Source organism: Poeciliopsis prolifica, unplaced genomic scaffold (assembly GCF_027474105.1).
Source record: "Poeciliopsis prolifica strain line A6 unplaced genomic scaffold, Auburn_PproV2 SCAFFOLD029, whole genome shotgun sequence".
In the NCBI taxonomy this organism is placed as follows: Eukaryota; Metazoa; Chordata; class Actinopteri; order Cyprinodontiformes; family Poeciliidae; genus Poeciliopsis; species Poeciliopsis prolifica.
Window position 1 is genome coordinate 4,061,526 of NW_026562404.1, and position 25,556 is coordinate 4,087,081.

The 25,556-nt window shown below is 41.2% G+C and overlaps 1 protein-coding gene across 2 annotated transcripts in view; it reads right to left on the minus strand.

Moving 5' to 3' along the window:
- cpne5a (copine Va) overlaps positions 1-8,486 on the minus strand; it is an 80,754-nt gene extending 72,268 nt beyond the window's left edge. For both annotated transcript variants that reach the window (XM_055049666.1, XM_055049665.1), the window contains exon 1: positions 7,655-8,486. In XM_055049666.1, coding sequence (XP_054905641.1) covers positions 7,655-7,764 — 110 coding nt within the window. In that variant the 5' untranslated portion in view covers positions 7,765-8,486. The remainder of the gene's footprint in view (positions 1-7,654) is intronic.
- Positions 8,487-25,556: the final 17,070 nt, after the last annotated feature.

Genomic DNA, 25,556 nt, shown 5'->3' on the forward strand with positions numbered 1-25,556 from the left:
ATTAACCAGCTAAAATCAGTGTTCTTTAGTGGAACAACCAAATGGAAACATATTCTGTGCTAGAAGCAATTAAAAACAGCCAAAATTGAACTGATAATATACTTTGCTGATGTCTACATATGAAAATTAAAATGATGAGAAATAAATGTTGCACAAAACTTTTTTCTAACTGTAAAATTAACTGTTTTGAGCTTTACATCGTGTTATGATATTCTTTTGCCAAAAACAAAATTGGAGTACTGCCTTGTTACTTTTATACATTTTTTAGAAATCTTTTAATCTCCCATGGCAATCATCAAATGCCTAAATGCTTGCTCTCACCAAGCCACAGTCTCCAAGCCAAGCTTTTGCTTCACAGAGCAGCCGTCCACCATAACTCCCTCACTCGGCTCCTTCAGACTAGCCAACAACAATTAGTAAAGATCTGGCTTAAATGTGTGTCTGCTGAGCTTATCATACAAACTACTTATCAGTGAAACGCTGTTCTGAACGTTGTTGTAAATACTTCATGAAAGTAGAGTTTCAGAAAGAGCAAGAACTTCTTAAAGAGTCAGAGGCCCAATTTTGAGATGTTAAATTCCAGAGTCAAATTTCTTTTAAGTCATGTTTGATATATAAAAACATTTTTATGACAAGTGAAGGTAACATAGTTATTTGATTGTGCTATAAATTTGCACTATAAGCCTGTAAAACTTAAAATACTACCTCTTTAAGAAAAAAAAAACAGTTTTTGATTTTTTTTCTTCAAAGTTCTGTGGAAATGCTCTGATACAATTTAATCAATGTATTCCTAAAACGTGATTATGAAACCAGTTGGAAGAATTCAGGCAAATTCTTAAATACTGCAGCTCAACAAATGCCCACTTTAAATCAAGTCCAATATATTTTTCAGGAATCTCCAGGTTGCAAAAAATTTCCATACAAGAGAGACTAGACTTATGTCTGTAGCCCAATATGACGTCTGTGCACAGGTAGTTTTTCAAAAAAAATCTCATCAGTCTGAAATGTTTTTACAGTTTTCCCATCCATAATTAATAATGGGACCAAAAGAGTGACAGGTGAGTGTTGACCTGTCTTGAAAAAGTGACAGTGTGCTGGCCAAATTCAACCACTACATGTCACTGCAGCTTTCAAAACTCAGGATGCCAGTTTGGATCTTCCAATGAAAAAAGTAAGTAAAGAAAAATAAGTAAGAAAAGTTTGAGACAAGTCTAAAATCAGCATGAGCAGGAAGTTTCCAGCATGAAATAGATCTAACTGATCACAGGAGTGTAAAACTCTTAAACTAATTGATGAAGCATCTTTTGGTTTAATTTAAGCTTTTAGTCTCCTATAGTTGGAATCTATCACCATCCCTCATATTGATTTGGCAAAACTCCACTTCACCTTACAGAAAACCTTCAGATCTGCCAGATAGTGAGGACATCTTTCCTCCACAGCTCTCTTCAGTCAGATCATCTGCACTCTAGCTAGACAAGTTCAAAACTTTCCTGCTCATGGATTCATTGTTTTAGTTTCTGGTACCTTATTTTGTCAGTTTTGGGACAAGAGGGCACATATTTTTGACTTCATAATTTTAGACTCCAAGACAAAAAGTAGCTTTGCCTGATGCTGCCACCACCATACAAAATAAGTATTTGTGCACATAAATATTCCTTCAGTTTTCTTTCTCAAAATTCTAAACTTGTACACACTTGTACATAATTTTATTTCCAACAAAGTTTCCACATTTCTCCTTTACATCTGTAGGCTGAGTGCTTGAAAGTGAAGGCAAATACATTGTTTGTGTACAATCAATGCCAGTAAAGCTGATTTTGATTCTGATAGTTATATGATGCCTAGTTATATCTTGTGTCAAATAATTGTTTTTGAGTGAAATGCAACATTATGTATTTTGTTTACAGTTACAGCTAAGGATTAATTCTTAGCTGTAAGAATTGTATTTATATGATTTTCTTGACTTTATGATCAGCAGAGAAGCAGTTTTACAAGAAATGTACATCACATTTGTTTAAAAGTCAAAAAGAGAAAGGAAAGGCACACATCATTCACATTTCTACAACCCCAGTTTCCAAAATGACTCTAAATTTAGCAGAAGACCACATTTTGGAAAAACAAATCCGATGTGGCGCCTTGCTTCAAGAATCATTTCACAACTTTCTATAACCTCCAGTCACTACCTGAAAGATATGTAGTTTTCTCCCCTCAGTGAAAACAAAATGTTCCTGTTTATAGGTCCACTCTGTAGACACATTTCCATCTACCGGGGCAAAAAAATTTCCCTTTTGGCTACATGTCCACTCAAATGTATCAAACAGAGCTCTCCAATCTGACAAAGCTTGTTTTGGCCTCCAGCTAAGATTGTCAACCAGTAAAAGACCTTCAGTATGCAACAGTGTGTCGAAACCTGACTAAACTGGCTGCTACTGCTTGTGCAAATCTGCCACCAGACACACACATCTTCTAACAGACTCTGCTGACCCTTTGGCCATCTTGAAAATAGTGACAAATTCAGACTTGATGTCTCCGAGCAACGTGGGGATATTTGATCTCTTACTCACGTACCGGCGTATAAATTTATCCGTCTTTCACATAAACTTCCTTTAAATGTGATGGACAACAAGAGGAGTGGTTCAAACCTCTGTTCTGTCAATCCATCATTGTGCTTCCACGGCCTCCACATGTGCTGCCATGTGTCCCGGACGAGAAGATATTAATAACCCTGACACCACCAGAAACGCAGCGTCTGGGATCCAAACTCATTTTCACCGTGTCATGAGTGCATGTATAATTATACGCTTCGGCGGCCTCCGAGACCCGCCTGTTTAAATCATAACGCTCCCGAAATTGAAAGAAAAAAAAAAAAAGAATTGCTCCTTTTTGACACCCATGTGTCTCACGGAGCCCCATCCTCCTAACAGATGTGTCAAAGGATTAACAAACACAACTGGCCCTATAGAATAAAACCCAAGCGTTTGCCCCAGGTCAGTCAGAAAATTGAAACTTCTCTCTTTCTTCAAGAGGGCTCATTAATATTTTATGCTCCTGCACAATCCAAACTAGTTTAACTCAAACTGTCTGTCTGCAGGGGGGGGGAAATAAAATGGATTTTGAACCAGAAAAAACAGCTCATGGGGGACAACCGAGACAAAATAAGAGCAACAATCTTCATCCTTAAAAATACCACAACTGCAGCACAGTTAAAATTTTTATCAGCACACTGAGATGAAGGATTCATTTATCACACAGCGTACAGTGCCTTGCAAATGCTTTAATACATTTTGGTCTTTTCCCCATTTTGTTGCATTACAGCCACATAGAAAGTGGTGCTTAATTGTTAAATATGAATTAAACGATTCTCAAAATGATTTAAAACTAAACATCTGTGCCATAAATGTTCCCCTAAATTAGATCCAGCACAACCGTTTGTGTTCAGATACCACCTAATTGGCAAATAAAGACAAATAAATAACACGTGTGTAATGTGGTCTTACTATACATACAGCTTCTCCATTAGAGCAGTGCTTTTCCATTATGGTTCTTTGGATCCACACCGCTGCATGTCTCTGGTGTTTTCCTGCCTCCACACACCTGACTTTTATAAATGGGTGAATGCCAGGCTTCTGGAACACCTAATGGCACGCTGAGGAGGTAACACATTCATTTTATTCAGGTGTGCTCGTGCAGGGGAAAGTCTAAAACTCAAAGGACTGTGAGTCCTGAGGTCCAGGATCGAAAGCCACTTCATTAGAGAACATTAGAGAACAAATAGCATCATTAGGATCAAGGAACACTTTATCTCCGGCAAAAGAAAGGTCAGAGATAAAGTCCTGGAGAAGCTTTGGAGCACATTATAAAACAACGAGCCTAGCTTTGCATCACAAGGTCATCCACCAAACTGGGCAAGAACAAGAGAAGAAGTCGCAGAAAAGTGGCAAGATAAAAATGCACTGATTGCTGACAGAAAGTCAAAATAAATCCTGTTAGCAGGTGTATTGGATCCAGCCAGCATAGGCAACAATGTGCTCTAAATGCAAATCCCAATAAAATTATTTGCAGTTGCAACTGAAACGTGCCAAAATGTGAGAAGATTTGCAAGGAAATTAAGATTTTCCAATGCACTGTTTCAAATAGCATCTCATAGTTGGAGCAGCGATACCACACATCCTAATTGTCCTGGTGATTTCATTAGCTCGCCCCATCTCTGCAACAGGAATTGCTTTAGGTAGAGATCAAGAAGCAAGCCACAAGCTTTCATTAGGTACCAGGAAACAGCAATCAGTGGCCCCGTGTGCCTGCGGAGCTCCTGTATCAGGACACAGGCGTTCATGTGACCTCTTTGTGTGTCTCAGCAGGTAATAAATCCCTCAGGAGCCCCGGCTGGCTTGGCAGAGTTAATGTAGATCTGAACCTCATCTTTGGAATGCAGCGATTCGACGCGACGCCACACTAACCAATCTTTTTGCACAAATTGAATGGCTGAAGGTAACTCCGGCGATGCGCCAGAGATCAAGATGTGGCATCTTCATCTCTGTGAAATTGGAGATGGCCAAGGTTGCTGATGAAGTGTCATGTTCATGATTTCAGGTGGGAGGCTGAGCTGAAGCTTCTGTATCTTTCAGCAGTAAACTGGTTGTGTGTTTAAACACCCTTAAGGGGACAGATAGAAAAAGGTGTCAGGCTGTGGCCTTGGTGCACAGTCTTTTTATTTCATTGAAACAAATGATTACGCGCCATTCCCAAACTTCTTATTGAATTATTAATATATTTTCTTTCTCTTAATGTGTAAAAAATGAGGCAATCTACCATCCTCACTTAGCGCTGTCGCTAATACAAAGAGTTTTCAAGCTTATTGCTCTGATTCCTTTCCTCCACTCTGCTCAGTATACAAGTTTAAATTTTCAATCATCAGAAGGATATACATGTGTGGGTCATCTAGCCAGCCAGAGTGAGGCAGAAATGTCTTCCTTAAGTGAAACTCTGGCACCGTTTTTGTAACATTCATAGCTAAAAGGGTGCTTCACAGTGGAGCAGCAGAGCTAAAGCAAAGCCTCAGTTTCCCTGAAGCCATTGTACATGGGAACTCTGAGACCGTCTGGTGGGCTGAGATAGAGAAACGCCGCATCCTTCAGTCGCGTAGGACCCACATTTACTGCTGTGTTCATGACCATAAAGTGGCAACCCAAATGGAGAACTTTTTTTTTAATCATTAAAGCTGCTTAAATGCTAACGAATGAACACATTCCTTAGTGCCACTTTAGAAGTGAGGTCAGGTGCCAAGGGGCCGCCGGCCCAAACCCGATATACTGGATCCGATGGTGAGGCAGGCGGAGGAAGAGCGGCCACTTGAGTGTGAAGGGCTGTCTTATCAGCGCACTGGAGTGTCGTTCTTCCAGCTTTGATGCTGACACTCGAGGTAGGGCTCACTGGCTGACCTGTGAGCAAAACCAATCAGAGGCATAGACGGGGAACAATGTGCTATCATAGCGATATGCACTTGTTTTGATAAGAGTCTGACTGCTCCGGCCCCTCTAGTTTGTCAGGAGGGTACGAGGGGGGTGTGGATTTTGCTGCAATATCGGCAGAGGGATATAAGAACCCCTGGAGGGCAGCGCGGCATGGTTCAATTCCATGTGCTCTGCAATCTCAGAGCTTTCAGGCTTACTAAATCAATTACACAGGGTTGTGGAGCCTGTTCCTCTCTCACTTGTAATACCCATAATGCCCATTGTTTCTCTATGCTTCCCAGGGAAGACCGAACACAGACTTCCTGCAAAGTTGATGGCTGCATACTTCATCTGTTCAGCTCCTCAGCTGTCTGCACAAATCTGGATCCGACGGAGGAGGGTGGACTGCAGCGATCTGCACAAGTCACAAAGAAGAACATCTAAGGCTTTAAGTCTGTCTTCAGCAGACGGTGTTTCAAGACCCAGGGAAAGGAGGACTCGTTTTTCCTCTCTATCACACTGTGTCCAGGAGGAAGTGGTTTGGTTCAGAAGGAAATTACTGAGTATGAAACAGTGGAGCCTCAGGCCAAGAGCGCAGCTCCTGGTTTATATTCAGAGGGGGAGAAACACGGCCGTCGAAAGCCTTATGACGCACCAAAAACCAGGAGTTTCAGGAGCTTCACAATGCTTTGGTTGAATAATGTTTCAAACAGGAATCTCTTAAAAGATCAAATCAGGTGGAATTAATGTCAGTAACAACTAATTGTCTGTTTTATTGAGATCTAAAAATTGCATCTTAACATTTATCTGACTTTCTCAGTCATCAATGAAGGCTTCTTTCTGCAGTCATCCCCTTCTTTTAATTGCTGATAAAGTCTTTGCTTTTTTCCCTTGAATTATTTGGACAATTTATGTTTGGGGAAGAGCTCCAGTCCTTGAAAGGCCTCTTTGCAGTCACCCTCATGTTCACACATTTCTACAAAGATTTCCATTTGGCCTTGGCTACTCTAAAACATTAATATTTTTTCTTCTAGTCAAAATAAACCTGCTACAACTGAGAGGTTAATTTTGGGTTGGCATGTGGAAGAGACAAATCAAATTCCAGATGTCTTGCCTGTTAGTCCTCCACGCATCTGAAACCTTTTACAGGAATACATTTTTATAATAAGACCAAATATATAATAAATTTCAAACCAGCTTTACAGATTCAAATATATTTTTACATACATCTGGTTTGAACGAAGCAACCTTTTCTTTGCCTGAGTCAATAATATACAGAGAGAGTGTCAAATAATTCATGCTTTGTGTTTGGTAGATGAATCCCTCGCCTGTGGCTGTTCCTCCTTCATTTACATAGCAGTAACACTGAGCGCAGTAAGGAGATTCAGAGAGCGGAACATTGTGGATCAGAGCTAAATGACGCACAACTGTAGAAACATTGCAGAGCCAAATAGTTTTATTATTCCTTGTGACACATTAGTTCACTTTGCACATTGTTCACACGTCGAGGCAAACCTCTCCACCTGCAGCCCCACCCTACCCAAGTGACACTTAGCGGGGTTTTTTTGTTTGTTTGTTTGTTTCTTTCTTTCTTTCTTTCTTTCTTTCTTTCTTTCTTCCATGACTGCTCAAATGAATCTTTTTTTATGAGGTTAAAATGGCTGACGCATCTTTGACGTCTTTGTAGCAATCAGCTTTGGCATTGTCTCAGAGGGGGAAACCTCTCGGGTGTGCTCATTAAACTCAAGAATGGCTGGGTTTTGCGCGCTTGGCACGCGAGAGGCGCGCGCCACCGCAACGCACAAGGTAACGTAATTAAACTAACGGTGGATGAAACAGAGACCCGGGGTATCATCCAAATGTTTTTTTTTTTTTAATTTTTTAGATAAACTACAATAAAAGTTTAATGCTACGGATGTGTATGGTTTCACTAAATTGAGTCCAAAGCTGATTAAAGCGCCATCATTTAGTGCTAATGTTACTTTTCTGTATGCGCATTGTGGCGTTCTTTTCTGACGTCGTTGTAATCCTAAACGGTTTTGTGTTAAATTCCTTACTGTTGCTCGTGAAAATGTGAAACACACGCAGTAGTTTCAATAATAAACAGTTTATTGCACCGTGCATTGTGTATCGGTCCAGTGTATTGTGGCCATAACGCGCGGCGGCTTCCCAAGCGCACGAGCACGAACAGCACCACCGGAGCTCACCTGCAGGACACTGTGATCTCCACTTTGGTGGCAGGGATGCTTCCACTCATGGGGTCGAAGTCACAGACCGTCGCCGTGGCCTCCACCTTGTCCATTACGTCCCCCTCCATGCGTGCGGGAGAGCCGGGCCAGCCGTGTGAGTGAGTTCCGCCGGACCCGGAGAGCCGAGGGCGGAGAACCGGAGCGCGTCGGCCGAGGGAGCAGGAGCGAGCGCGGTCCAGACAAACCTCCTGGATGCGGTCCGCCGGACGGGCAACAGCATGGAAAGTTGAATTAAGGCGGCGGTGGGAGCGGCTGCGAGGCGACTGGCTTGAAAGCAACGTGGGGATCAAATGCCAGGACCCGTCAGTTCAAACTCTGCAGAATGAGCTCCTTCTGTCTGAGACCGAGGCGCTTCGAAAAGTAAACGCAGTGAACTCCACCCCTCCTGCCTGCATTCTCCAGCTGTAGCCTACATGCCGAGCTGTGGCTGACACTGATTTATGGCGAACTGATCGTAATTTTGCTCTAAATTACTTGGATGAGCCTCTAAGAGAAAATCAATATAAATATATATATAAAAGAAAGAATTGTCTGAATCTCCTTGCAGTTGAGCACATATGAATATTTTTTCAATCAGATTTTAGATTTTTCCTGAGAATAAACCCATCTTTCGTGAGTTATAACACCTCCCCTCAAAAAAAAAAAAAAAAAAAAAAAAAAAAAATCTGAAAATCGCTCCGAAGATGATCGGTCCATCAACAACCAGCTCCCAGAATGAAGTGAGAGTTTGCGTGGTGCTGTTTCAGCATCTGGACAGCTCCTCAAACCACTGCAGCTCCACGCTCAGCTCTCCTTTATCTCGCCTCTGAGTAACCTGGAGGGGCGAGAAAGATTTCCACTCGCCACAAGAGCAATTCAAATCTAAACGACCAGAGGCAAATGTGCTAATGCGCATGAAGCGAGAAGGCTTCGATTAAAAAAGTTGACTGACAGAGAAAACACCTTTGGAACATCACACTGCTGAGTTCTTCTCTCCAATATCAACCATGCAGGAAGAGGATAAAACGGAGGTTTGAAAAACGATGGTAACTCATATCAATAGACTATAATGTGAGATATATGGGAAATGACATAAACGTCAGGATTCTTATCTGCAAAGAAGAATGTAAAGTTGGGGGATTTTTTGTTGCTGTTTTTTTTTTTTTTTCTAAATTTAATGATCAGGAGATTTTAAAGCACTTCCTGCTTCCCTCTACTAACAAACATGACGAAAATTAATTTTCCAGCAGGTCTGGGCACATGCTCACACTGCGAAGCGAACCAAAAGCTGGTTCAATGACCACACAGTTACTCGACTAGTAAATAAAAATGAACTCCACAGGAGAATGAAGAATAAGCTGCATGACTCTCAACATGCAGCTGAGAGTCGCAGCTGGATCAATATTTCAATATTCTGAGAAATATTAAATGCTCCAGATTTATCACTCTGTTTGTCAATTACATAATACAATAGGAGCATTTGAAATCAAAGTAAAACCTTTTTTTGATCAATTTAAAATGTTATGACTGGTCCATTTATCTACCTCAAACAGAAAAATCCAAGCAGCAGCATCTCATGACCGTGAGACAAACAGACACAGATGCTTCAGTTTGTCACATGTGGAAGTTTCATATAGACAAACGCCCACAAAGGTCACATATAAATACACATGCAGCCCAAGAAACTGTATGTGATCCGTGCCACAGGCTATCCATCAGCTTCACAGCGAGCATTATGGGAAATCTGACTCAGACTAAGACTGACATGGCAGAGAGTGGTGCGTATTTCGGACCAAGGGAGCGCTGATTTATTATTATTCATGTTGGCTCTGTAATTAGGCCTGGTGGTGGCCCTTGGCTGGTTGATTCTCAGCTCCCTTCAGTGTACTGCTCCTCGCTGCCTGCTGAGCCGCTCTCCTTCATTCCCACCCGCAGCCACCCTGCTTCCTGTAGCTATGGAAGAAGTGTAATTACAGCCATGTGAACCCTTTCGATAGGTACAGTGTGTGTGTGTGTGTGTGTGTGCGCGTGTGTCTGAAAGAGAGAGCTTGTGATACCACCCACACCTGTTCAACATCAGCAAAGGGAAAGCACCACATGGGGGGCGAACTCCAGCAGCTCTGATTTAGTCTAAAACAAGAAAAACACCAAAAAGGTTGTGCAGCTTTACTTAATTATTATGCAGTACACTATTTTGATTTCATTTTATGTAATTTCATGCCTAATGCTAGATATTAGGAAAGTAAATATCCACAAAAGGATTTCCGACATTTCCCTAGATGTGCTTCTAATGTCTGCTCTCCAGTCTTGAAAGAGTGAAAACTAATCTAGTTTTTGAAACAACAACGTGTCAGTTTGGCTGACGGACTCAGGAAGACGGCATTCACTTACTAATTTATATATTACAATACTATTTATTGCTAAATTCATGCAGATATTCACACACTGAAGGACACAACAGCAGAGATGGATGGAATGGGAATCAAACCACTGATCAGACCCACTGACTGCAGGGCGAATTCCTGCTGCCATCAACACCATCACATGAAAAATAATGTCTAATAATGGTGGCTCTGAGGTAGGATAAATTCACATCAGTTATATGTTTCTATTATTAGATTCCCTAATTCGAACAAAAAGGTCCAGTAAAAGTAAAACATCATTTTAGGTGAATTCCTCATTTTGACCGGTACAAAGTACAAGTCGGCTTGTTTCCAGTGAGTGTGTTCCTTTCACAAACATTAACGTTTGATGCTTCTTGTCGCCATGTGAAGTTCATAATTTTGACATTTTTGCAAACAAGTTTCCACTTGCATATCCCACACATGAAGAAACATTAACATTCATCCAGAGTTACGCTCCTCTGGCCACCTGACAAATGCAAGCCTCATGTTCACTCCGCCTTTTACCCTTCAGGTCTCCGCCAGCATCAAAGAGTAAGCAAAAAGTCACGAAGCGTCCTCTAAATTCAACCAGCGGGATCTTCTTTATTTTCTCTTCTTTTTAGAAACAGAGTAAGTCATCAGAGGGGCGGTGATGCTCTTGGATGTTATGAACACAGCAAGCAAAAAGAAATTCAAAAAAATTCACCTTCATATTAATATGGCTGTCCTGCATTTATTCAAACAAGGACCTGAGTGCCTGCTGTGTCTCCGAACACTGTGACATAACAGGGCAACATTTTGAGAGACGGGGAGAGGAAACGCTGCTGGCGTTTCCTGGTTTTGTGAAAAGCCATATAATAAAGATGAAGCACTCCAGGAAGTTTAACATCTATTTTTTGAGCAGCCTGGAAGCATTTCATGCATCTTACTTTGAAGTGAACATCTGTGAAGCAACACACTCCAAATGTGCTCTGGAGAAAAATACTGGAAAGAAACATTTTCCAAATGGATGCAGCTGTGAGGGGAATGTGTGTGTTCTGCTGCACTTTTCAATGTCTCTGTTAAAAACAAACATTTCGAAGGACAGTCAGATATTAAAAAACAAACAAAACAACAAATTTAATCTTGGTTAATCTTCCTTTCATCAAAAAAAAACAAAAAATCATCATACTGCAAACACAGGATTCAAGAGGTGTCAGAAACTCTCAGAAAGCTGACTCAGTATCGTAAGAGAAAACAAAGAAATTGTTGTTTCTTCTGGGTCCTTGTGAGTCAAAGTGTTAGGGTACCTCTCTAAATATTCAGTTCTTTTTAAGAAATCTGCATCAGTGTCTAATTATTTGATGCATTTCAGGGAAAGAAAGTGATTTATTACTGGTAGACATCAAAACCTTGCCTTGCAATTAAACATGTACGGAGTAAAACAGTAAGTGTTTGCCATAACGTCACTATAGTTCAAAACATAAAACACTATGATCTCATAACTTTCAGGCCTGGGTTGTGTCATCTGCTAAGTAAGCTTTGAAATGCAAAATGAAAGCAAAAATTGCTTGTGGACATTTTTATTTATTTTTTTTTTATCTGGTGCATGAATGAAAGCAGCATTCCCTTCCTCCTTCCGTCACATGAACCAAAATCTCTCAGAGCTAAAAACTCATCTGTCATCCAATCAGTTTGTCAGCTCTATTGATTCTCCAAAGAGAAACTGGGACCATTAAATCCCTTCTGGAACAGAACGACTCGGCCTGTAGCTCTCGAGTCACACATAACCAAACGAACGAATAACTGAACTCATCTGAGAAATGTTGGTGTTTAGACCATTGCTGCTCCACTACTCCGTCCAATTGAGCTGGGTCTGCCGAGCCTTCAGGGAGGAAGCGTGTCGGATTCTGGCTCATTCATCTTCCGTGTGTCGGAGACGAGGTAAGATCTGACCGCCGCAAGAAGGGATCTCAGAGGCTGACTTCCCCTGTGTGTGTGCATGCATGTATGTGGTGCAGAGGCTGAGCTGCCGCATTGATTGAACACCAGTAAATGGGTTTCTGGCAGCCATCCCCCGCAATCAACACCACAACTCTGAGGTGGGTTTCTTTTTTTGTTCTTTTCTCAGTAGCAGTGACAGGATACAGCCCTGTTTTACTTCCCCTGTCAGGGAGTTCATTATGTTGAGACAGAAATTCACAATCCCATGAAGTGGGGACATTCCTTATTATAGAGCACAGTGGAGGTATTTCAGTCTCTGACCTGCCAGGAATAAAAGCAGCTGGAGAATTCAGAGACAAAATCCCTTCATGGTGATAAATCTCAGATTTTCTCCTGAGAACTTAATTCGCCTGAAACGTTTTACGTGTGTTGAAAACCGACGGTTGCTTTTAAATGCTGAGGTAATTCATTCAAATCATTTTCTTTCTGAAAAGAAAGAGAGAAGGACTGAGAGAGAGAGAAAAGAAACGAGTCATCAGATTTATTGAAAGCTGTCACGCATGCAAACACTCGTATAACGTTTCAATATTCCCATGTGGTATTGGAAGTGATAGGAAGACATTGTGGGACATTTTAATAAAAGGAAAATAATGGCGAGGTTTTCTCATATCCTCTGACATATCTGTTGGTTAGGCAGCTGTGACAGCAGAGAGGAGGAGGATTGTGATTTCTCCACTTCTCCATCATCCGAGTGAAAACTTCAGGTTAGGAAACAGAACAATTGGTCATGACCACAATAAACAGTTTTAATCCAAATTAAATGACATCCTTAGATCTTTTAAATGTGCCTGGATATGCACATTTCCATCTGAAGTGTCTCACAGGTGCATTGTATAACAATAGGGACACCTGGGATCTGCTTACACAGCATCCATGCAAGAAGCGCTACTGTAACGAAGGCCATCTCTGAGCTCATTGTAAAAACTACTGCTGAACACATCTGGTCCAAATACTGCACAGTAATTCACAGTCACCTCTAATATCGTTGTGCCACAACCACCTTCAGTCCTCAGTCTGATTATTTGTGTGCATTTTACCAACTGCATCATTTCATTATAAGGATTCTGAAGAACGAAGAGAACATCAGCAAGAATATTTCCGACCTGAGAGTCCAACTTGTCTCAAGTGGAGCTAAAACGTCACTTTCATATCTCAGTCTGACTGCAGAAACCGAAACTTGTCATTCCTGACCGCTTCACACGCAGATTATTTGAACTTGAACTTCAGATTCAGAGAGGATCAGTCCTGGTCTTTGAACAGTTTAGGATTCTTTCAGAATGAGATGGAGATGAAGCAACATGGCTTCTGTGCAGTCACATGTCTATGAATAAATATTTTAGTTTCTTCCAAAAATCTTCAGGATTCTTGGAGAAAAGAATCCCAGAAGTCAAAGCAGAAAAAAGTCAAGGCAAACATAAAAGTTTAAGCACTGAAAGAAAACTAAACCTCCATCATTACAGCAAAGAATTTTATGCAAATAAATGGTTTTATTTTGAGGAATATGAAAGTGCCAAAAGGCAGATAAAATCCTTTTTTATGTGTGAAAAGTGCAGCTTCCTCTCATAGTTTGTTTTATCTTATTATCGAGTCTCATAATTCAGACTTTGCAACACGATCTAATGATAGTTTCCCCTTTAGACTCGCTCTGCTACAAATGTTCACCGTCAGTTTAAACTGCGATCAATCTTATTTCTAACTCCATAAAACCGACGGACATAAAACAATGCAAACCCATTGATGTTGCCGTCGAAACATTGTTACAGAAATGAAATGTAACAAACTGCAATGAAAGGTCAATGTTGCTTTTCTCACACCATATGTTGTTCATAATTCTGTGCAGCACTTTGAGCTGCTTTATGAATAAAATTGGGTTTTTAAACACACTGAGCTCGTACATGTTAGTATTTCCTTGTGAATTCTGTCATTTTGGCATTTCAGCATATAGACTACTGGAACTCTCCCAGTGCTTTTGTAGGACTTTATGCTGAAATACGAGACCAGTCTCATCACATTATATCACTCCAATTACTGCGACAGGCAAAAAGACTGAAGTCATTCAGCAGGATCTGCCACCTCCCCATGAAGCCCAAATGCGTTAGAGGCCTGATCTGGAAAAGTTAATGTCATGCACATCTAAGTGCCTCTTGAGAGGACGTCATAATATTGTTGCCGCGAGTCTTCCTGTTTCACTTCTCAGACGACGGATCATCCCCGACCCAGATCGAACCGTCCTCGCACTCATACGGTATGCATAGTCATCGTGCTCTGAAACAACCGCTTGAGCAGAAGAGAAATCTCTCTAATTAGTTGCCATCATCCTTGTGGCAGCTCATTGGGGTGCGTTTGTCTTGCTTGTCGAATGTTTTTGTCACCCTTTGCTGCTCCGATTGTTTCTGTGCAGGTTTGAGCCCGGCTGTCCTCTGCCACGCATTCAATCCTGTTTCAAATGAGTTTGTGCGAGTCTCATCCCCTCACATTACGTGTGATGAACACATGAAGCATGCTGGGAAGTGCCTACTCAGTACAAGAGTTACTGCGGAGAAAAAGCAGCACATGACTGATGGACTGAATACAGTCAGCAGCAGCTTTTTTTGTTTGTTTGTTTTTTGATAAATAAACCCCTAAAGCCTTCTTCCAATTTTGTCCAAAGACTCTGAAGACTGTTCGCTCAAACTGCAGGATCAGTGGTTGTTGTGGTTTGATGCAACTGCCGGCTCTTGTCTGTGTGACACGACAGATGAAGAGGATTGCATCAGCAACTTCAGTTGCATGAAAACAGCGGTTTGTTGCAGAATCGCTTACAATTTGTGAATAGCTGTAATCATACAACAAAGTTCACATTTCAGTTGCTCTGCATGCATTTACCATTTCTCTTGACATGTAAAATAGGCCAACACATAAACTGATTCCAATCCGCTTCATATAGGCCAACTTCTGAGTGTTTTGACAATAGTAGAGAACTGTTGTTGTCCAAACCATTTACTCTCAGCCCTGAGAGGACGTCTCAGCTCCAAAGAGGAAATTATAACATACATGTTCACAAGCTTTGTCATGCTCCAGAAAAATGATTTGGGCACGTTAAACTGTTAGAGCGGTGCGCTAAATTGCAGACAATGGGAGGCAAACACCTGAGGTCAGCAGGGACAGGCGTAGAAGAGGATTGAGACGATCGCAGCATATGCAATTATCTACAAAATAACTCAGTGAAAAGTCGTACATCTGCTCAGATATAAAGGAGCCCTGTTCCTTTTTTAACTTGAATGTTGACAGGAGCAGATCCTGCTTCGATGAGGAGAAAATGTCCCAGTATCTTCAGTGATTGCAGAAGCTTAAAATGTCAGAGACAAACCCAAGCAGCCCCATGTTTGTCTGCAGAAATAACCCCAAAAGATGCTACTCCTTTGAAAAGGAGTGATATAGACACAGCAAAATTATTGGTACCCCTCATTTCACGACTGAAAAACCCACAATTGTCACTATAAAGTGGAAGAAGTTGAAACTGACAAAATTAATAAATAAAAACGTACTGAAAATGAACCAGTGAAAATCAGACATTGCTTTTAAAATGTGGTTCAACAGAATCATTTTAAAATACTTATGGATGAAACAAACAATCATAAAAATTCCTTACAAATATTTCCAAATTAGAACCGTAAAATCTTTGATTTGAATTGCAAAAAAAGAAAAACACACGCACAAGAAAAAACAAACACAAAATCCTGGATGGACTGACCAGTGTGAATAGATGCTCAATGTTATTTAATTTTAAGAAAAGCTTATTGAATAGTGAAACAATCTGCTATTTATTGATATTTTAACAGTTAAATGGTTTTTATCAATATATTCTGGCACAACTGGCCCTTTAAAAACATCCAGATTTTTTTATTTGGCCCAAAATGAAAAAGAACTCAACACCCCAGGACCAGAAGAACAAAAGGAGAGAGAAATGATAGGAAACCAAGTAGCTTGATGCTCCTGTGACTAAGGTTCGACATGTTGCTTAGAGGTTTAAGGTTCACAGACATATATCGTCAATTGTTATCACCAAAATGATGATAAATTGAAGAAAAGGTTGGCATGAACGTTACCCAAATAAGATACCCAGAACAAGTTCCAAAGAAATAAAAGATGAAGATCAAGGCAGGCAAATATGAGATCAATCAGTCTGTCGCTGTTTGAGTGGAGACAACCAAGGAGGAAAGAAAATCAGTGAAACCCAAGACTGCTTTTTGCCACACTGCCTAGTGACGAACCACAAAGCTTCTGGGAGAATGTCCTTTGGACAGATGAGACAAAGCTGGAGCTTTTTGGAAAGGCACGTCAGCTCTGTGTACACAACGCCAAAAACGAAGCATGCCAAGTAAACAACACAGTCCCCACTGATACACATGGAAGAGGCTCGGTTATGTTCTGGGACTGCTCTGCTATATCTGGCATGATCAAATCTCAAGACCATTAAGGCATTGTGGAAAGAAATGTGCTGCATGGCGTCAGAAAGCTTGGTCTCAGTCACAGATAATGGGTCTTCACACAGAACGTGACCCAAAACACAGCAGCCGCTTTGCAACCAAACAAATGTAAAAAAACAAAAACAAAGTTTCAGAGGTGTGAATACTTCCAGAGTAAATTCTCTACTGACCTGGCAAATCAAAATCATATCTTCCTGGTCTCCCTTGAAACTATTTTTAAAGTTAACCCTAAAGGCTCACACAGGTGAAGAAGTAGAGACCTGCCAAAACGTATCCCTCCGTGAGTCTGCTTGATCTTCACAAACACAGACACTTCACAGCGTGCTTGTCTGAATCGCAATACTGTAGTTACGAGAACACCCGTCGTGGCACATGAATTATTCTAAAGCCAAACAAGGCCTTAAATCTGCTCACAAAATCATGAACAGAAATAATCTCAGCCTCAGACAGATAAAACGATCAGGAGCAAACACAAGTCGCTGCTGTTTGTCAGCTTTCCCTGGGCTACTATTTATTTTCAGAAGCGGAATGGCAAGAATTTCCTTCATTATCGACGCCCGCTCGCATGAACCGTAAAACGTTACGGTGTCTGGTGTCAATCAATAAAAGAAAATGAATTGGGTTACCTCCAAAGCAGGGAGCCAGAGAGAAACGTATCGTCGTCTGAATTCCTCTGCTCGGCATCAACCCAATTCCCCATTTCACCTTCGACTGTGTGGCAGCAGCACATCCACTAATCAGTCTTCTTCAAGATGCTAACTGAAGCAGTCTTGTTTGTGTTGTTTGCAACTGAGAGGCCCCTGCTGCTCACTTATATAGATAGATTCAAATGCTTAATACAACGATTTATTTTAGCAAAAGAGAAGAGACTTGTGCATTCCTTTAGGCGGATAGCACTGTTGGCTAAACAACAGACGCAAGATGTACATCTGATGTTAAATGTTGCTCTCCTGCAGTGCCAGGAGACATACGTGCATCTCTCTCCTTGTCTTGATTTCCTTTGTGGATGGAAGGGATTTCATCACAGACTTTTTTTTTTCTTCTCTAAGCTATATCCATGCAAATTACTGGATTCATTCCTGAGCACGGATACACAGCTGGTGACGTGTGAAGATTGGCACGGCAGTCTTCACTGCAAACACTGTCCACCACTGGGAGTTCAGAACTCCTCCCACATGGAGATTTGACGCAGGTGCACAGAAGTGCAACTAAGCTGGAAAACCGCATTACGACACACACATCCTTAAATACTGTCAAGAGAAATCAGAAAGCAAGAAAAGAAAACCACAAAATATGACAGTTCTACTTGTGGCCTGAGCCTGGATGAAGCTGCCGCCGGTTATTGTCTCACTCTGCTCATTGGCATGTGACGGTACGAACTTCTGTCTGAGAAGTAGCCCTGTGTTGGTGTGACAGCATGATTAATGTGGCTCCACACCCTCCCTGTTAGTTGACCCTTGTGGCTCTCACATCTAGATAATGAGGAAATCGTGCTCACCAGCTGAAACTCTTGCCCGCCCTCCCCTTCCTCCACGAAACCCGTCGCTGCACACACACGCCCTCCGGTGCAGCCGGCACAGCCAGAAGATTCCTCAAGCAGGATTTGCCATTGTGGTTTTCCTCATCACATTACCAGCAGGACTGTAAGGTTTGATGGGCATCCACATGCTCTGAGATGCCAGAGGAAGTCATCGTGTGCTGACAAGGAGTGGGTGGGAGTACAGGCCTGCTGCGACACTCTTAGCGCCTTTTGCTCTTTGGGTCATACAGCGACATCAGAAGCAGCTGTCCGTCTCAGTAAGCTCCCCATTTCTTGTTCTGCAATCCAATCATCTTGGACGCCCAGTCCTGATGAAACGCTAACAAACAACAATGTGGAAGCTTCTGTTTTTATTAGGAGTTCATAAACTGATATAAAATCAGAGTTGTCACTGTCAGTGATATTTGTCAATTTCCTATTGTTGTTTTATGAATAATTTCTGGATTTTTGTCCAAGTGAAACTAACCTTAGAGTAACTGGGATATAAAAAAGCTCCTAAACTCGAGAGACAACTCAAGTTCATTTGTAAATAACATTTCTGCAACAAGGCAGTGTGAAGTGCTTTAAAGTGCTTTAAAGTGATTCTTGCAAAGTGTGCCTTTCACTTTGTTTTATATGTGCGGTAGCCATATTGGATATTGATGTCTAACCAGTCAAAACAATTTTCTGAGTCCCACTAAAGGCAGCTCGATAACCACCAGTGGTTCTTTTACCAGAGTATGAATAGCAAAAGCTAACGATGGTGCAGCAGCTTTTCAGTGGAAACAGTTCAGGCCACATGAAGAAGATATTACCGCACCAGATGTTCTTCAGCCTGAAATGCTGTAATTTTGCTTCCAGCTACTTCCTTTGAAGTCTGATCCAGTTGTGCCACTTTACGTGAGCTGGCATCATCACCAGTCACAGTTTCATCACCTCTTGATGCAAATTATGGTTGCGTGATGACATTTGCCTCGACAACCTTTTTTTGGAAATATGTGAGACACAGACGCAATTTGGCTTTATTTCTCACTAAGCATTGATGCCAGTATTATACTGTGTGTGTATAAACAAAACAAAGTTTTATACTAAAAGGAAAATGTGGAAAAGAAGATTGTCCAATTAGAAGTGAAGCGTTCTTATTGCTTTGTTCAGTTAATGTGTTTTGACACTTTCGTGTCTCCAGATGGGAGTTGAGGAAAACCCAAAATGTCGGTTCATCACCAAGACCACAGAGAAACACAAGGCAAACAGAGGTTGTTTCATTCAGATCTGGAAAGTACATGTGGAGCAAAATACGAAAATTCTCAACAGAAAAAACACAAAGATGTTGAATGTCAGGCTTGCATAGTCTATTCTATCTACCCAACCAACTTTCAAGTATTCTTAGGCATCAGTAGATTTCTTCTCACGTCATAGTTATAATTTCTACGTAGATTCTGTCTTAATTTGTTTTTGAGTTCTTGTTTTTATCAGAACCACATGGAGTTTAACCAAGTCAGGACTGTTTGCTTCCCCTCACCTCCTAGGAACCGTCTCACCCTGACCCTGAGCTGATCTTCATGCACAGCCGCTGTTCAGTCGAAGGCCCAGGCGAGGCTGTACTTCTTGATTTGCCACAGGCAGCACCCTTTGTAAATCCTTCCAAAGAAGATGCTGGTCTTCTACACTGCTGTTGCCCAGTCTGTCTCTAGCACCTCCATCACTGTGGGGTTTGGTTGAGGTCTAGGATCTGAAAAAACGGTAGCAAACGTGTCTGCAGACCCCACACATCCTGGACACAAACTTTGGGAACCTGCACGATTTGCAAAAACCAGCTGCCACAGAGACAATTTCTCTGATGAACACCCTTCAGCCTGAACAGTCAGCTGCTCTGCACTGAAACAAAATAAGAATTTTGGAACCGTCGCAACAATCCTTCTGTTTTTCTTTCTTTATGTATAAATACACAAACACATTGTGTATTTGTATTTCCTTTCAGGTTTACGTATTTAAACTTTATGTTTGTGTGCTGAGTGTTTGGAAACCAAAATCAAATTCCTTCTTTGTCCACACAATCTTGGTCAATAAAGCCGATTTTGATTGTGGTTTCATTCGGCTTATATTTTAGTCTGTTGTATATTTGTTAAAATATTGTACTTGCAACCATTCAGACATTTTTTTGTAGACTGAAAGAGCTCAATGTTTTCTGGAGTTTTGAAACTATTTGATTATTTTTAGCAGAAACATCTTAAAGGAATTTTACATGAACACCAAACGTGTCGCTCCAGAACAACTGGAAACTTGACATATAGGAGATTCAACTCTATTTCAAAAAGACATTTTATCTGCTGGAGGTGTTGATCTAGCACTGATGTCTTCTTCAGTTCTTGCTCATTTTCCCACAATAATACTGATGCAAGCCGTAAATGGAAGCTTCAATATTTGGATGCCAAAAAAATCTAAATGTTGGATGAATCCTTGAATATTTCACGTTACACATAATTTTAAAAACTGGAATCAAACCAGCATAAAGGGATTATTTCTGATTCATAAATAATCATATAAACAGCTTCTGCCTGTGTGTGTGTTTTTTTTTTTATTTCCTATTTTTTCATTCATTTATTTATCACTATGAAGAATCAACATATAAATAAATATTTCATAGTACTTATTCTGGCAGGAAAACCAGAAGGAATCATAAAGAAGCAGTAAAGGGATGCACCTTCATCGTCTAAGAGGAGAAGAAGCGAGACACAGAGAGGGAGTGGGCTGAGTCTGCGGCATAAAAATGACAACAACAAAAAAATCCTTCACAGTCCAATTATCAGCAAGAATCTCCCCTCAGCTCTTCAGGCACCGCCTTGCCAAATTTTAATGTCAAAAGGGAGGATCTACCGTCCTCCTCTTTCTGCCAAAAGGTTATATAACAACTAGAGCATCACTCACACACATGCAGCTGGAAGCAAATGACTGATTGCTGCGACCATAAATAATTACGAGCTATAAAAGAAGACATTTTTCTGCCTGGTGGATGCCCTGTGCTCCATTCTGGGGTTTAACAGACATATTAATGGCAGCCTTTTGACAAAAACACCACACATCTATGTCTAAAAACCACAGATGTGCTTAAGTTAACCACCGGAGGGGCTTCTGATTGAGACAAATTGCAGGTCACGCAAGCAAAAGAGCGGAGACTCAGGTCTTTGCACCCAACAGAGTGCAAGGAATAGCGATGAGATTCACCTCTGAGATAAAATGGCTTCCTTTGTCACACATGCCCTTGCATAACTTCAACCCCGTACCTGATATCTCATGCAGCGTGTGTGAGCTCAGCGGTGTCACTGCACCAATAACAGCTGTGCTGGGAGAGGCAGGCGGTGGCGGTGTTTTCACAGGGATTCAGTCTGTCAGGAGGGTTGAGTGATGACCTCCATCTCTCACACTTTATATCCTGTTCACACACAGTGCTCCAATTCTGAAAACAAAAAGACAGGCTTCTGCGTGAGGTTCAGGGAATAAATCTGGGGCTTAATGAGGCTGGCCGGCAGTGAAGGAGGCAGTAAGGGGATCAGTTTTGAAGGTGGGGTTTGGACATAAAGATGACTGAGGAGCGCGTGTGTGTTACAGTGCCTTGGAGAAATATCTGCAACCCTTAATTTTTTTATCACTATTTTATTTAGCTTTTGTCTATTTTATACCATAGACGCCACTGGTTCTACAGGGAATGTGTGTGTTTAATAGGTAAAGGGAAGGAAAAGGATACATTGCTTTCAAAGTTTTTATGAATGAAATCCAGAAAGCGTCGTAGCATTTGCTCTCAGGTTTGTTTATGCTGATACTCATAGACAAAGTCACACATTTGGTAAGAACTTTGAGTGTTGCTTAATCTCGTTAGAAATCCAGATGTTCAGCGAAGTTCCCAGAGGATTGACAGAGAACATTAATGAACAAACAGCATCATATGAAAACACAAATAGGAACACAGCAGGGAGAAAGTTGTGGTGAAGTTTGAGTTAAGTTATACAACAGAACTGTGAACGTCTGGCGGTCAATGTTCACTCAGCAGCACCACAGATTCAAAGGATCTGGAACGACAGACAGGATGAGGCGACAATTCCTCTGTAAAGCAACCAAGAAACCAATGCAACTCAGAGAAAGAGTGGCAGAATATGTTGACAATAAAGTTATTAGTTATGCTAAATTATCTTTAAGAAAGAATGGTAAGAAGAAAGTCATCAGTCGTCTGCTTTACAGTTTATGGACTCCCTAAAGATATGGAGGGAGGTGTACTGGTCAGCGGGCACCAAAACAAAACTACATTTTTTGACCTACATAAAAACACTATGCACCATAAAATTAAAACAGATAATTAAATAAGGATACACATATCCTCATCCCCATAGTGGTGGTCACATCTGAGTCAATAGGACGGTCGATGGAGCCAAAATAAAAGGCTTCTTGGGAAGACTGTAATACTTTTGCAAGCTACTGTATAAATATAAACTGTGGAGCTGGAGAGCTTCAAAGAACTTCACACCACTGAGGACTTAAGGCACAGTGGGGCTCCCTGTAAGCATCAAAAGGAATGCACAGCTATGAAAACATCGCAGGAATATTTTCAAAAAATAGATCTTTTGTCCTTGTTGGGTAATTTAGAGTGAAAGTATTTTTTGTAAGTGCATTTCTATGAAGACGATCTAATTGTTGTCTGGTTGAAGGATGCGTTGAAAACAATCCTCTTCAAAAATTGCAACGAGCTGACTTAGCTCAGTTAAATGTCATACTGCCCCCTCTTGGATGTTCTTGGATCATTAAAGGCAATTTCATCAGAGGAAAATCCCTTCTGAGGCGCCCTCTCTGTTTTCATTTCTTGTTTTGTTGCAACAAAGCCGAGTGTCTCATTACTCTCACACATCCCATATTGTTGCTGGTGAGAGCGGCGCCTCCCTCTCCTTTTCATTTGCCTGAAACAACAACACGCATCTTGCTCAGGTTTGGACCACTGCTTGCTTTCCGTTGGCAAACTCCAGAGCTTCTAACAAAGACTGAGTGGAAAAATTGGCCTGAGGGCCGGCTGGGCGAGGATCCATGAGGCAGCCGCGGTCTAATGAGGGGGTGACAACATTACCACAGGGTCAGGCGTCAGTCAGGGAGGGGAAGATGCACAGGCCGGTGAATACACGGACAAAAAGAAAACATGTTTCTGTGAGAGAATTGAAAAAATGTGGATGCTCACGTCTCTGAACAAAACACCGACCCAGGAGTGAGAAAGCCTCGTTATCGTTACACAGCCTTCCTGCAGGGAGACGAACCCACAATGCAGCCGGGCTGAGAATTCTGCTGCAACACCAGGAGTGCTTAGGGGGATCATTACAATATGCATGAACCGAGAGAGATTAAGAATGACAAAAAATTAAGAGAGGTTGAAAAATACTCTCGGAGACAGCTTGCCCTGCTGTATCACGGCTCCTGCATGCTGATTCGAGGGGTTTATTAAACTGAATACCAAGTGGAGTACTAACTAGATCTTATTATTCTCCTCATCAATGGACCCTTTCCTGAGGGCCACACTCCAAAGAAATTACAGCCAGAGTTTAAAGACTGCTGATATTCAGATGAAATAATCTTCACTCCTCACTTGACAGCAGCGGATAAAGCTGCAGGATCGGGGCCGAGCACTGGGTGAATTTAACCCATAAAAAGATTATTTCATTACAGGGACGCAACAGAAGATGAGACACATAACACTGCACAGCTGGAGAAGAACAAGAATGGTGATAAAGCGTCAGATTCCTAGGAAACATTAAACCTGGGTCCCACTGTAATCACATGAAGGAATAAGCATGTCGCTTATTTGATAAAAGTCGGCCATGAATGTAATAAAGCTGACAAGGTTATTAGAAGTGCCACAGGCCATTTTATAGTGGCTCCCACACCTTATAATGGATTATGGAGAGAAATCTGGTGAAGCAAGGAAGTGGAGCTTGCCCATTTACAAAGGACCATGGGAGGCTTAATAGCTTGTGACTAAGTTCATCCATTCACATTAATTCCTGCTGCAGTGACAATCCGCAGCATGTTTCAGAGCACTATGAAAATTGCTCAAGGATCCGTTAAAGAGCGCCGCAGTTCGGCCACATGTTGCAGAGGTGATGGCCAGACATTCGCAGGTCAAAGGTGCAGCACACACAGCCCCCACTCAACGGTAAAACTGTGGAAACAGCCTTTAAAAGATTTATTTTGTCATCACAGATGCAGAGTCTGTCATTTAGCCATTTTTTAAAATGCAATTCCTCACTTTTAATATTTGAGATTTTTTTTTCTGAAAGTAGAACTGAAGATTTTTCATTTTAACTTACTTTTATGACTTTCCTTGCAGTATTATATGACATTAAGTCAAGATGGATCCCCCACTCATCTTGCAGATACTTAAACCAGATGTTAGCACAGAAAAAGTTGATTTAGAATTATTTAATTGTTTGAGTAATATAAGTTTTTACCAAAGCTTCAGGTTTGGTTCCTCCTTTAGTCCGGGCTCCTGGTTTTAGTTCTCATTTAACAAACCATTGAACTGGATTCAGCTGAAACCAAACCCAGACAGATGGAGGGTTTCACAATAAAACATTAGGCCTGTCTGCATCTTCTGATTGGACCGTCTCCAGCGTCGTGTATACAGTTTATTTTATCTCCAGTGTTGCTGCCAGATATTTGCAGTAGAAAAAGATTATTTTGTCAGAGCAAACAAAGCTTCCTCCTGTTCTTCAGAGCACAAAATGAGCTTAAATCCTTTGGAGTGACACACAGCAAAAGGACCACAAAGCCAATGCAAACAATGAGTCAGACTCCCAAATGGAGGAGGAATGCTGCATTTATTCAGTGATGTCTCTGTAATTAAACATTTGCCGCGCGTAATATAATGAGAAAATGAACCCTGTCCCACAGTCTGCAGCTGCCTATTTAAATTAGGCTTGAAAAAGAAAGGGTTGCTGTCAAACTCAATTGAAAACATCTGACTCAACAAACCACAATGTAAAGTGTTTTGTTTTCACTTAGGGGAAAAAGATGTAGTTGCCATGGTCTGCACAAGAGAAAAGTGATCATCAATGTTCATCGAATAAGGTGTTTTTCTTGATTTGATTCATTAAATAAATATTCATTTGGTCTCTTATGTACAAAGTGTCTCCTCTTTATCTTTTTTTTTGCTGTTGTTTCTTAAGCAGAGCTGGTGTTTCCCTCTTTAGCATCCTCCACCTGCAGCTTCTGATCTGCTGATTTTGTCATTCCTTACAAGGTAAACCTCCTTGAAACCATCACCAACCAGAGGAAGAGAAGCACAGATGGTGCTTCTCTTGTCAGCTTCCAACCAAAGTCATTATCTCTAACTAGATGTGGCACCAGTAGTAATAAAGAAAACTGCTGGAACAGGGAAGGGTGACTTACGAGGTTCCAGAGGAGAAATGAAAATGGAAAAATAAGCCTGAAGACGCGCCGTAATGGGAAAGACATAATCAGCCCGAACCTGGGCTGTTAGGTTCGTTAAAATA